The sequence below is a fragment of the Ammospiza nelsoni genome, chromosome 3 (genome assembly GCF_027579445.1).
Source record: "Ammospiza nelsoni isolate bAmmNel1 chromosome 3, bAmmNel1.pri, whole genome shotgun sequence".
Classification (NCBI taxonomy): domain Eukaryota; kingdom Metazoa; phylum Chordata; class Aves; order Passeriformes; family Passerellidae; genus Ammospiza; species Ammospiza nelsoni.
Window position 1 is genome coordinate 11,395,417 of NC_080635.1, and position 13,874 is coordinate 11,409,290.

The 13,874-nt window shown below is 36.6% G+C and overlaps 1 protein-coding gene across 14 annotated transcripts in view; it reads left to right on the top strand.

Annotated features, from left to right (window-relative positions):
- Positions 1–13,874, top strand: part of NRXN1 (neurexin 1) — a 682,260-nt gene that overhangs the window by 266,029 nt on the left and 402,357 nt on the right. For all 14 annotated transcript variants that reach the window (XM_059468828.1, XM_059468830.1, XM_059468835.1 and 11 more), the window contains one exon: positions 7,228–7,666. In XM_059468828.1, coding sequence (XP_059324811.1) covers positions 7,228–7,666 — 439 coding nt within the window. The remainder of the gene's footprint in view (positions 1–7,227; positions 7,667–13,874) is intronic.

Here is a 13,874-nt window from a genome sequence, read left to right on the forward strand (position 1 = left end):
GATTTTGTTTCTACAAGTGTATATATCCATTAACAACTTTTTTGTTGCCTTAGAGTAATTAATATACCTACTTTGAACTGAATTGTGGGAATTATTTTGGGTTTATGTTTTTCTGGTTTGGTTTGATTTTTTTTTTGGTTTTTTTTGGTTTTTTTTGTTTCTCCCGATTCTTTTTACATCATTATTTGGAGGTAGGAGAGTGATGATTTTCAATCCACAGTAGAAGTATAGGTGTGCTGTTGAAATCATAGTGAAAATCCCTACGGTTATGGTAATTTTAGCCTTTTTTGTACCCATTTTCCTTCCTAGAGTTTGCAGGGATAAGATAATTAGCAGTTTAAATAGAGTATAAATTTGTGTACATTAAGTATGCCTGCTTTGTGTAAACAGAAGTTTTCCAAGTGCCTGATGTGCAGTATATCCTGTGATTTTAAGGAAGGGGAAAACTTCCATGTAGCTTAGTTACAGAAACAACAAACATCACTAATTTTTTGTCTTTAGTTAGCCATGTAGTGTGGCATTAAAGCACTTGCCAAGTGCATTATCAGGGATTATCATAGGATTCTATGCTTATGTGTTCACCCTGAGACATGGATTGCTCAAGTTCAGCTTTTATTTTGTGCAGCTTTTGAACAGAATGGGTTTCATGGAAATCAATGGAAATCATACCTGTTTTCCTTAAAAAGAAAATGGGGGATTTGCACCCTGTAGCAAACATGTGTGTAAATGTGTCTAAATTTGGATGAAGTTTCACAAGATTTTGTGCTGGTAATGTAAACTTCAGTCTTCTTACTGTCCTATGAGAGGAAGATGTATTCAATTTACAGAGAAGCAAGGAGAAATTAAGTTCTCTCTGAGGCATTTAGGTGCAGGTTAAACCCAAATTCCTGGATTACTGGTTCTGACCTCCTAACAGACCTCCTAAGTCATTATAATGGTTTTCTTCTTTCTACCCTAGGTCAAAAGTAGTCTGTGGAGTGAAGGTCTGATTTAAAAAATCTGCTTGTTATATATAAAGCTATGAACAGTGCAACAAAAAGCAGAACAAAGCATATAATCATACTGTATAATAATATGCTTACTTTGCAAAAACCCCTTTTAATGTTTTTCAAAAGTTTGTGTGATCTATTTGTGCTCTGTGGTTTTGGATGCTCAGACTAAACAGGAAGAAGAAACAGCAGAATGTGAAAATCCCAGATATATACTCCAAGGAATTTGCTGCACTTTAGTACTTTTCTGTTTTTTTTTTTTTGTTTATGTGATCAATTAATTCAAGGGGGTTTTTGAGCTTACTCTTATAGAGCAGTTTCCCAGACCATATTAATTGATTTAAAATAATGCAACAAAATACACATGCTATTGTTTTCTTCAAGTGTTTACGTATCCTAACCATGGAACCCTTCCCTATTGTCCTTCGGCATACCTCCCACTTAGTAAGACTCTAGAGATACCTGGGTTTTATTTTGCTGCTCAGTGACCCCCTTTCTGAATGCCCCATCACCACCACATTTGCATTTAAAGATAACAAATGTTGACCTCAGGAGAACAAAAACCATTTCACTCGAGGAAGAAAAATTGATTCCCTTGGAGCATTCAATATGCTCCTTAATGTCTTCTCAATGTTCAGAAAACAAAGCTGGTTTATGATGTAAAGGCTTTAATAGCTGTTGTCATTAATGTTGTGTGCTTTCACATTGTGTTCAAAAATGCACCCCATTGCAAACATTTGAACTTGGGCTCCTTAAGTTTTGTGTAAATAGTCTGTAGTTTATTGTGTTCCTTGATATTTTAATTTTGGAACTTGAAAATTCATGGAGGCATATTAGCAAAGTGACAAGCCTCCTGTGAGAAGCTGATGTTCCAAGATTAGTTCAAAGCCATACAGCAAGTGCTAAAAAAATGCATGATGACTGTTAGTGGTCAGTTTCACAGTCGGATTTCTGGGGAATGTGATGCTGTGTGCACCAGGTAGGTCTCAACAAGCATGGAAATTCTAGTGTCTGATTAAAAATTGCCTCAGGTTTCCCTTATTGCAAGTCCCATTGTTATAGTTTCTGACATCAGCAAGTTTCCTCCTGCTGAGACCACTTTTCAGGGGAAATCTGTTGGCAGCACCTACCTGAGCTATTTTGGGTGACATTAATTTCCATTTTGAAGAATTTACTGCCATTACATGTATCAGGTGATCCAGGTTTCACAGCAATATGAAAATATGAAAGTACTGTTTTATGGTAACAAAAATTTGTATAATCCAATTTTTAGGTTTTGATAGAGGGTTCATCCATTTATTCAAATTGTGTTTAGAAAAGTATTTTCCCTCATCTCTCAGTTAAGTAAATAGACAAGTTCTTTGCAACAAGGTGTCATAGTGGTAGGTGCTTTGAAATCCTGGATTCCCCCTCTGGTTCTCAAGGAACCTAGATGCTGCAAATCAGGTGATGTGATCAGCTTCTTGAGGATTATCTTTGGTTTTAGGAATGTAAATTAATTTGAAATAAATGCTTCATAATAATTTAAAGTATTTTAAAGCACAATGATAGAAAAGCCATTGTTGGGAAAGGTGGTCAGTACTTTGAAACATGTAAGGCATCATTTTGTAATAATGCCTTTTCTTCATTCATAATATTTTATGTGGGAAGGGCTGCATTTTGAATTGAAAATAGTGTTGTAATCTGAAATTTTTCACACCTTTCATCATTCTAAATCTCACGGGATAATAGGGTCAATAGAAAGAACTGATAGAGTTCTGGGTTTTTTTGTTTTTTTGTTTTTTTTGTTTAATTTTTAAAATTTTCTTGACTTATACATTTATTAATTGAACAGTTACAGATTTAGGATACATTCCTAGTAAAAATTCCTTCTCGTTTCCTTCACCTTTTCTCAGGGTCATGCATAGATTTATACCTCTTTACTATTCTGGAGTTCATTGCATAGTAGTGTCCCAACTTGCAAAAAAAAAAAAAGGCTATATGATATATCTTTGGGAAGCATGAATTAATTTAGGTTGTGCTCCACGACTACAGACCACATTAAAGAGAGTGCTGAGCTTTAGGTAATAATTGCTGTCTCAAGGCTGTGTCTTAACAAATAAATCCAGCTCTGTGATATTGCAAGTTACCCAGCATGTGGCCTAGGTGGTAGCAAAGGAAGCCTGTTATCTTGATTGTAAAATGTTCTGTCCTGTCTCTCTTAGGACATAAATTTATTCCTCACTTTGGATAGCTTGGTTGCAAATTATATGGGGAATTGCTAGCTGCTCTGTTTTTCTTGGGAGTTCAGGTGACCTTTTGCAGTTTCCAAGAATGAGGTAATTATATGTTTTAAAGACTGACATCTTTAAACTTACTTGATATTAGCAGTAAAGAACAGAGTGGTGAACACAAGGTAAATTCAAGGTGCTCTTAATGGCATGATACAATTCCCTGAGGGCTGGCAGTTTCACATGCAGGAATCTTAGATTGCTGCTCAGATATGAGAGTGCAAGAGCAAGCTAAAATCCAGGGCCAACCTGTGGTATTTTTGGGGTCCCTTGGATGAAGGGAGGAAAATGATGGATCTGACTCCATGTTCTTAGAAGGCTAATTTATTATTTTATATTTTATTAAAGAATGTTATAGTAAACTATATTAAAGACTAGAGAAAAGATGCAGGGAGAAGGCTACAAAGAATGATAATGAAAACTTGTGACTTTGAAGAGAGAGTCCAACACAGCTGATGGTGGTTGGTCATTAAGTTAAAACAATTCACATAAAACCAATCAAACAATGACCACTTGGTAAGCAATGTCCAAACACATTCCAAAGCAGCATAACACAGGAGAAGCAAATCAGATAATATTTTTTTCCTTTTTCTCTGATGCTTCTCAGCTTCCCAGGAGAAGAATCCTGGGCAAACAGGATTTTTCAAAAAATACGATGGTGACACCAACCCAATGGATGCCAGCATAGTGACTGGTGGGTTGTGTGGGAGTGAAGGGGATTGTGATTCCAATATTTCTCCATTGCCAATTCCCTTCACTTGACTGATTGTGGATCCTTGTCTCTAAAGGAGGGCGAATGTACTGAGTTAACATTGTGGGCTGTGTGCCTCAGATGGAAATAGCAGATAATATAAGACCTATTAAAAATATGTTTGTCCTTATGTACCCAGAAGCAAGAGAAAAATTAAAAGGCAAAATCAATGGATAAATCAGTAAGCTATTTGTACCCTAGAGGCTGTTGTTTCGGAAGCATGTACCTTCATGAGTTATAAAGCAGATATTACTCTCAGAATTATACCTTACTCTTCAGTGGTTTTCCCAAAATTTAATGACAAATAATTTCTGTTAATGTACCGCTTTTCTCCCTTTGCTGTGCTTCACTGATGGCTGAGTACATTTGTCATGGATAGAGAGAGGGGTAAGAATCTCAGCATAACACCAGGAAACAGGCTCCCAAATGCAAGCTGTGTTCAGTTAATAGTTTACAGGTCTTTTCAGTTATGGTTCGTATATTCCTGGTTTATTACTAATTATCCATGATAAGTCAGTTCAAAATTTTCCATTTAGAAAGAGTAAATGAACATAAGCACATTCTAAAACTTAGAACATATGCACTCTAAAACACAGATATAGGCTTTATTCAAGTTTCCCCACAACGTATGCAATAAAATGCAGTCATTTTCTTCTCAGTAGCTACAAAGTTTCAGTTGTGGAATAGGGAAGCATAAAATTGCCACTTAAAATATTTAGGGATTACAAGAATGTTTTAATATTGGTGGCATAAAATTGACAATATTTGTCACTGTTAGTAAAGTATTCTAGCAATACTCATACCTTAATATATTAAGTTAAAGAGCTGTTGACAAGTTATTGAGAAAACAATTTCACTTTGTCCATTATGTTCTTAAAATATTTTTATTAGAAATTATTATTTTTGAGTTGGCAAATTACTTCAGATCATAGTAAGCTGTTTTAGACTTCAAGGAAAACCTAGCTTTCCTTTAGTCTGCTGAGTTTTTAAAAATATATGTCAATTCCTAATTTAATATTCAGCTAACCAGTTTCATTAAGGTTGGACAGTTTGATTTGTCCATAAACAATAAATTCTTTTTGTACCTTTATTTACCTTGTTCTGGTTCTGTTGGCAGTTGTCAATTTAAGATGATCTTCTCATGTTCTTTGTTGCTGTATTTACTTCCATTGTCACCAAGCCGGATTTAGTTCTAGTAGGAGTCCATTTGTTCCTTTATTTATTGCATCCTCTGATAGTGTTTAATTCTTTTTGGTCCAATTCAGAAAGGTTGCCCCTGTAACTTCTTCAAATGAAGCAGGAGCTATCCAAAATCCCCTTGCCATAGAAAGTGGTCAATGCTTCATGAGACCAAATATCTCCAAGGCTCCTGGCAGCTTCTTCCTCCTCATCCTAAAGACAGAAAGCCACCCCACAGGGGGTCGCTTGCATGTGCTTATTGTCCAGTACTGTTTTAAACTCCTTTGTACAGCCTGTGAAGTCTTAGGGGTTGTGGATGTATTTGATAAATGGAAATGTGAAACCTTACTATCTAATATTACAGTTTAGTCCAATTCTATTCACTTGTGATGTCTTCAGTTGAAGAACGCATTATCTGTCTCTGTAGCAGAGTAGCGTTTCTGCTGTCAGCAATCCACTGTGAGGTTTACCTGTTGTCTTTGGAGAAACAGCTCTCATGGGAGCAGCACTACTTGTACTCAACTCTGAAATAAAATTAAGAAATAGGCTTATTTATTAACGTTTAGGATACGTTTTATTACAGTAGACTAATTCTGACAAGTCTTATGATGAAATTTGCATTATGGATAATGATATAATTGGAATGAACACAATTCTTACTGAAAAATGTCACTCTATCAATCATTTCCTTTTCGTTTTAAACATTTTTCAATAGCAGCTGTTGCTCGTGGGGTAAGTCATCTTAGATTGTGCTAGTGCCTGTATTTCTAACATAAGCACAGCTCTGCAGTTCATCCACAGTGTGTTCCCTTACAGGGTGTCAGAGTGGGCTTCATGTGTGTTCAAACTAGATCTGAGGAAATTAATCCAGAAGCTCTATCCTAAGTATTTAGTAAGCACTTTCTAACCCCCAACAGGGTCGTAAAGTCCCAGTGATGGATCCCTGAACAGCTCCAAACTACACTGCATAGCTGGAACACTGGATCAGGGCCAGATGTGATCCAGCCCTGAATGGTGCAGATCTGTAGATGAAGAAGCCTCAGCACAAAGTGCTTGCTTTTGCTGAGCTGTTGCTTTTTATCCAAATTGCTTTTTAATGTAGGGCTTAACCTTAGAAACAGAGAAGAAAGTTTTAGCTTCTGTCGCTATGGTTTTGTATTCAGCCCTTCAGTGGTATTTTACCTTGGGTGTGTAATTTATTGCACAATTAAAAGCATTGACAAAACACTTGTGTGCACCTTTGGTATTGGGGAGCTCATTTCAGCAGCTCTTGTATTGTGAATAACAGAAAGAGCAGCAATTTGAGACAACACTAATAAACATTAGAACCCTGGGAAGTGGTGGCATCGTGACAGGCTTCTTGGACCAAGCTAAAATGTGATTTCAAGCAAGAATATTTGCTGCAGATATCAATTGGATTTAAAACTAATATTGTCTTTCATTTTTATCAGAAAAGTCAGAAAATACGTAAGTTAGGGTTTTTTCATCAAATTGAACAGGCTCAAAGGTTTTGATCTGTTATGCTATTGGTTTGCCTATCTTATATAGCCTCATGAATTCCATGAATGTTACTACTCCTCAGCCCCAAGGACAAACTGAAAAGATGTGAAATTATGAAGAGTCTGACCTTGGTATATTTTCTGTACACGAAAAGAAGCGTTAAGACAGTAACAAAGGGTTTAGAGGAAAATGAAATCTCACACTTCTTTATAATAGCAGAATGGCTGTGCAGAAAAGGCTTTTAAGTAATCAAGGCCACACAAGCTAATTTGCAACTCATAGTATAAATTATGTGTAGATTCTTTCAGATTGTTGGAATTAACTCCAGGGATATTTTTAGAGCAACTTTGTTTGGTTTAATGAAAACAATTATTAAATCATTAGTCAATGAAAATAGTTATTTCATCTTGTTTGTATGTAAATTATCATATTCATATATCATCACCATTATCCTCTAAATAATGTGCCTATTCAAGATTGTGTCTCTTTGGTTAAAATGCTCAGGTTTCTCTGAGTAACTTCTCTGCTTTGCTTGCAGGTTGTATATAAAAATAATGATGTCAGGTTGGAGCTGTCTCGACTTGCCAAGCAAGGGGATCCTAAAATGAAGATTCATGGGGTTGTAGCATTTAAATGTGAGAATGTTGCAACCTTAGATCCAATCACATTTGAAACACCAGAGTCTTTCATCTCTCTGCCAAAGTGGAATGCCAAGAAAACAGGCTCAATATCATTTGACTTTCGTACAACTGAGCCAAATGGCCTCATTCTCTTCAGTCACGGGAAACCAAGGCACCAAAAAGATGCCAAACATCCACAGATGGTGAAGGTCGATTTTTTTGCCATTGAGATGCTTGATGGCCACCTCTACCTGCTGTTAGACATGGGATCAGGTACTATAAAAATAAAAGCCTTGCAGAAGAAGGTGAATGATGGTGAATGGTACCACGTGGATTTTCAGCGGGATGGGCGGTCAGGTAAGTTGCTTTTGTCTGCATTCAGAATAGCTTTTTTCTGCTGTATCTGAGAGAATACTGGGTACACGTTGATGTTGCCACAATTAGAGTTGGGCATCATCTGAAAAATAAGGAAACTATAAGAAGTCATTACTTTCAGGTGCCAAATTGCGGTAATTTGCTGAGTACAATATCTTAATTTACATTATTGGATAATCAAGTACTTAATCTTGCAAGTAAGAGTGTTGTGTTCTTAAAAACCAACAGTAATCTCCCTCTGTGCTTGCTTACATCAAATAGCTGAAGTGGCAAGTTTGAAGAATGAAAATAAAGCAAAAAAGGAATTACTGATAATAATCTCCAACAAGGGGAATAGCTGACCTACAGAAACAACACATCTTCCAATCGTGTCAGCAGATCTCTGTGTACTTAAATAATATTCTAATAAATTACTAACAACACATGTCAGCAGAAAAGGAAATAATTTACTTGCCTCATTCTATCAGTGGGATTCGTATTCTGGAGTAGTTTACTCAAAAAGGTGATCTCACTGAGAAGTGGCAAAAATAAAGAATTCATGAACTCTTCCTCATGCTACTGAAATGTAATATGGCTTAAAGTGCATTTATCCAGTGAAATCATCAATGTGTATCAGCTCTTCTCATCTGGAGTATATATCTTGTCTTAAGCAAATAATCAATATAAATCAATTTAAGGACAGCTCTCTTCTACAGTGGCTTTCCTGTACTTCTTGCCAGGACTTGGGGAGGAAGGGGGCAGGGAATATACTGAGTCTGTAATTCAGTCCTGAAGATTTTCTAATTAATATCAGTATTCAACCTAAAATTTATGTAGGCTCTAAATTTGGGTGTTGAAAAATTCAACTACACTTCTTTTGAATTTTGTGGGATTTCCCACACTTTCTTCCTTCTGGTGACTACCTTTCTATAGCTTGCATTTATAATTTCTTTATGAAACTTTATCCCCCAAAAAGTTATCATTTTATGATTTAACACATATCAGATTTCAGATAAAGCAAATCTTAGGTGCAGGTTTAAATTGAAGGTTTCAGTCAAATCCATGGTGAAATCCACCTGCACCATGATTATGAAAAATAATTGATTCCTGGGCAGTGCAGCTTCAAATTTTAATGGTACCAACCTTGATTTTCTTATGTCAGTTGCTCATTTAGATTTCTTGAGGTTAAATAAACCTACCAAACAAGAACAAACAAAAAAGAAAAAAAGAAGCCTTACTGAACAACAAAACACGACTTCTCAAAATCCTCAATTGGAATTGAACATCCAGCAGTTATATTATTTATACTACAGTTTTCATTTCAGACTTTATTCTTAAGTGCTGTTTCAGTGATTCATATGAGGCAGTAAATCCTGTAATAATCATGCCCGTGGGACTGCTGAAAGCAAAGTTTATTCTTACATCCAAAGCCAACAGATCTATAAAGGAATGAAATAAATGCATAGCAATTGTTTACATTTGAAGGTAAATTCTGCCCTTTCATTGCTTCACAAAACACTAGACTCACAGGTGCCATTAAGAGTGTTTAGGGTGTACTTTAATTCTTTAAAACTATTAATGGACATCAGCAAGAATTTAGAGTAATTTCAGGAAGCAAAACCTGCCTAGTGATCAGGATTGCGTATTATTTTTTAAGTAGAGTTATAAATAATCAAATTAATCCATCTGATGATTTGCCTATGATCAAGATAGGTGAAATTTATGCAACTCCCCCATCACTGTTGAAAACTAATCATAATACCTATTAACTCTGAGACATTGAACTATTACCATGAATACTGAATAAAAATATGCAGGCTTATGGATTGGCAAATTGAATTTTAACTGCAATCTGAAATAGAATCAAAATTTTCCTGTTACTCTAATACATACAATAGTTTATAGTAGGAGAAGTACCAATAACACTGGCAATGCTTTTGTGGTAATGATTGTAAGATCTGGCTATTAAAATTATTAGAGAGATGCCTCTACCTGAATTAAGGTGACAATGAGACCATGTGCCAAAGTAAAAAATATGGATTTTATGTAACAGTAAATGTGATATAGAGGGAAATAGAAATAGTGGAAAGGGTTGGGGAGGCCCACTCAATTCTGAATGGGCCCTGGCTTCCCTAACATTATCCCTATCACCCTGTACAATTTTACAACATTCCACTAAAGCCACCTGTCCTCATTTCCACCTTCTGAAAGCACTTTTTTTGCTCTGAGTTTGCTCAGCTGCTCCTCATCCATCCATGGAGGCCTGCTGGCATTTTTGTCCCATTGCCTCCCTGTTGGGATCCATCGTGCCTGAGCTGCTGCTCAAGGAGGAAGTGATCCTTGAGCAGCAGCCAGCATCCTCGGGCCCTCTGCCCTCCAGGGCTCTTTGCCATTGGGCTCCACTGAGCAGTGCCTTGAAGAGGCCAAAGTCGCTCTCCTGAAGTCCAGGGCATTGAGTTTGCTGTGTGCCCTCCTCAGTGTCCTGAGTATCTCATCCCCCTCCACCTCGTGGTCACGTTACACATTGTTGGTGTGTTTTACCCATAAAGAATAAAATTCATTTTACTATTTCAGGATGCTTTTTCATTTCTTTTCTCTAGCCCAGACCAAACATACTAAAAGTCACATGAATAGGATTACTTTTCACTAGCTTTCCTTCCTTCCTAGAATTTTTATATAACTGAATGAATATGCCTTGTATAGAAAAAAAAAATTGCTTTTCTGAGACATGCTTGTTGCCATTGACAGCATATTTCCCTAGCTACCAAGCATTAAGGAAGATATTCTTCAGTTAATGAATAAGTAGCTCAAATAAACCGTGATTTTTTTTTTCTTTAAATTAAGTTTGGTGTCTTGCAGCCTTTTGCTCCTAGACTTCAAATCCAATGCAGAGTGGTTCTCTCCTACAGGAGAATATTGTGACATTTCTCAAGGAGCTTTGCTAATTTCCTTGACTTTCATATTAGCTAGATCAGCAAGTACTAGATTTATTTCTCATTCTTTGCTCTCCTCCAGTCTCTCGGTCACAGTGAGCATCCACTCCAAACTACTGACTTTGCCTTTGCTTGTCTGGGAATGTGGTGGAGGAGGGAGGGAGAATGTGAACACATTTTTAGATTGTACTCATCCAGGCCCCATTCACTGGTAATTCTGTCAATCCACTCAGATTTTGAGAGATACAAGGAAGAGGGAAGATATGGTGCCTTTTAATTTCCTTTTGCTGAAAGCTTTGACCTGTTTTTCTTGTTTTCACCCTAGAATCCCATTCTGTTTCCTGTATGACTTACTCTGAGTGCTTTCTTACCTAAAAAAGATCATTGCTATGTAGGACAGAGTTCCTGAAACCATATTTAGTTAACGTTTAAGGGTTAGGTAAAGAGAAATATTCATAAGATATTCTCCCCTGATCCATCCTTCTTGCTAGGTGTGCAGCAGTGCTACCAACTGCTGTGTCCTGAGTTCCCCCCCAGTACTCTTGAGCTGTACATCCTGAATTTCTGAGTTTTATAGCTGCCTTTTATGTGTCCTGTCTTGTCAATGGGCTGCATGCTGCAGTCACAGTCCTCATCACAGCTATTTTATTGTGTTTTAGCACAGAGGATGTATTTGGAATTAATACCATGCTCTGATTTTTCAATGTTTCTTAATAAGCAGATGTTTTTCACGGGCACAAAAAAAGACTAAAATAGGCCATGCCAGGTAAGCAGAGAAATCAGAACAGTTGCACTTAAAATCTTCATATTTAACTGATCAGGAGAGAGATGAGATTTAGAAATGTGATTTTGTTTCTTATACACAGTTTTAGGAAAAATTAAATTGCTGAGATAATGAATATGATTGGAGAGGCTCATTAAGTCATACCTAAGGGAAATGTTTGCATGTTCTGCTCTTAACAGTACTGCAAACTCTGCAGAAAAAAAGAATTAAGGAAAAACCCACAAACACAAATGAAATAAAAAACAGCCATGAAGCAGCTGTAAAGATCTTTGCTCCCAGTGTTTCTTGTAACACAATAGGAATAGGTTTAATAACTGTTTTCTGAAACTTAAGTATTCTTTAATTTTTTTTAAACTGTTTGCCATATGCAAGGATAATCATGCAATTTTCATTTTTTTTTTTTTTGGTGAACCACCATTCATCCTTTGGAAACCACCATTATATAGTGAATTCAGGGAGGAAACTTACTCTTCTTGTCAACCTCCAGTTGTGCAGGGCAGCATAAAGCACAATGTATCAGCATCTATTCATAGGTAGGTAGCATTTAAGGGCTGAGTCACTGAAATTTTGAACTAAAGTTAGTTTCAGCTTGAACACCAGAAATTATTTCCTGGAGTATGTAATTAGAGCTTAACTATAATCAACATCTCACTGTAAGTAGTGCTTTGTGAGTCTATTACACGTGGTGTTGTTGCAGGTTCTTTTTTTCTCACATGTACTCTTCTACATATTACTTCCCACATATTTTTAACCTTCTAACAACAGCCAGATTTATATGTTCCTATTTCAACAGTTGTTAATAGTTTTCATACTTGGGAGGATGGGTTTGTACTGCATTTTAAGGAATAATCTTTCAATGATCTGCAGCTTTCTTGGGTGATCTGCATCTTTTTCAGAGTTCAAGATAAAACTTACCCAAAATTTGCACACACAGCTAAGTGGCACAATAGGTTTCTTGTAATCAATAATATATTTTCCTTTTTTCTCACATGTGTGCTTTTTTTGATTTATATTGTTGACTCATCCTTTGAAGGACTTCTCACTAATCAGTAACCCTTTAAGTCAATAATTCTTGCCGAAAACCATAACTGCATTATGGTTCAAACTTCATCAGTTTTTCCAAAACTGATTTTCCAATGCAGAAACAAGTTTCTGAATGTTAAATTGCACTGTGTTCTCCAGTGAAATGCTGCAGAATCAAAGCAACTATATTAAATTTATATACAATTTCTGGAAATAAGAAATGCTACTTGCTTTTAGAATCTGAAGATAGATCATGAATTCCCAGACTAAATAAGTCACCCCACACCTTCTTGTCTTTGTCATTCCTTTTTACTTCTTTCAGGCAGGACAAACCACGCGTTTTCAGCATTCTTTCATTGCTTTCTTAATTTTTGCATTTCTATCAGAGTATTTCCTACTTTGATTCTTAGAAAACTCTGAATGGAGGCTGCTTGTTTCCTGGAAGGCATTATGGCTGTTTTCAAAGTGATATCACTACTTATCTGGCTCTGAGTTTTGTTACAAAAAGAAGGAAGTTTAAGGATGGTTCTTGCTCCAGAGCTGTTACAATTTGAAGTTTTAGTTTTATTTCCCTCTTGAGTGCTCTTTTGAATCTGCTGCTGCCTCATTAAATTGGTTGTCTCTACCTTAATGACCAGGTTAAAAAAACGCCCACATGACCACATTTGGAATTCAGCCATGCCCACATTTCCTTATTTGGGCATAGCCCTGCCCATGTCTCCTATTTGAGGGGCATAGCCCCGCCCATGGTTCCTTATTTGGGCATAGCCATGTCCACCTTTCCTTATTTGGAATTCACCCTCCCCCACATTTCCATATTTGGAATTCAGCTGTGTCCACATATCCTTATTTGGATATAGCCCCACTCACATGACCACATGTGACTTTGGCCACGCCCACATTTCCTTATTTGGGCATGGCCTAAATAAGATATATCCCATTCTTTCCTCCTGTAAAATTTGACAATTCTGTCTTGAGAATGACATTTTAGTATTTCTACAAGGAAATTTATTAACCCTTTTTGTGCTGATCTCATAAGACATTTGCATGTTCCCTTAGCTTCCCTTTCTTCCTCTATGGAAAGTGATGGCCCTTCACATTCATAGGCAGAAAAAACTGAATGGATTGAAGCACACTGGTTATTCATCAAAGCAATTCCTTTTAATCTGCCTGTAATTCCCAGAGAAAGTAGAATTGAAGTCTATGGATGGAGGTGTGCATCAGAGTCCCCAATTTCTGTGGCACTTTCTCCCATGATTATGAGGTCCAGTTTGAGATGTTTTCAGTAAAACTTGGAAAGTTTCCCTCAAGAAAGATAACAGACTTAGAAAAACAAACCAACAAAAAAAGCCAAAACAACAACAACAAAAAAAAAGAAAACAAGGAAAAACAAACACCAAACAAACCAGAGGGGAAAAAACACCTCAAACGCTTGCAATAAACTAGCAAAACTACAAAGAAATGCACCCTC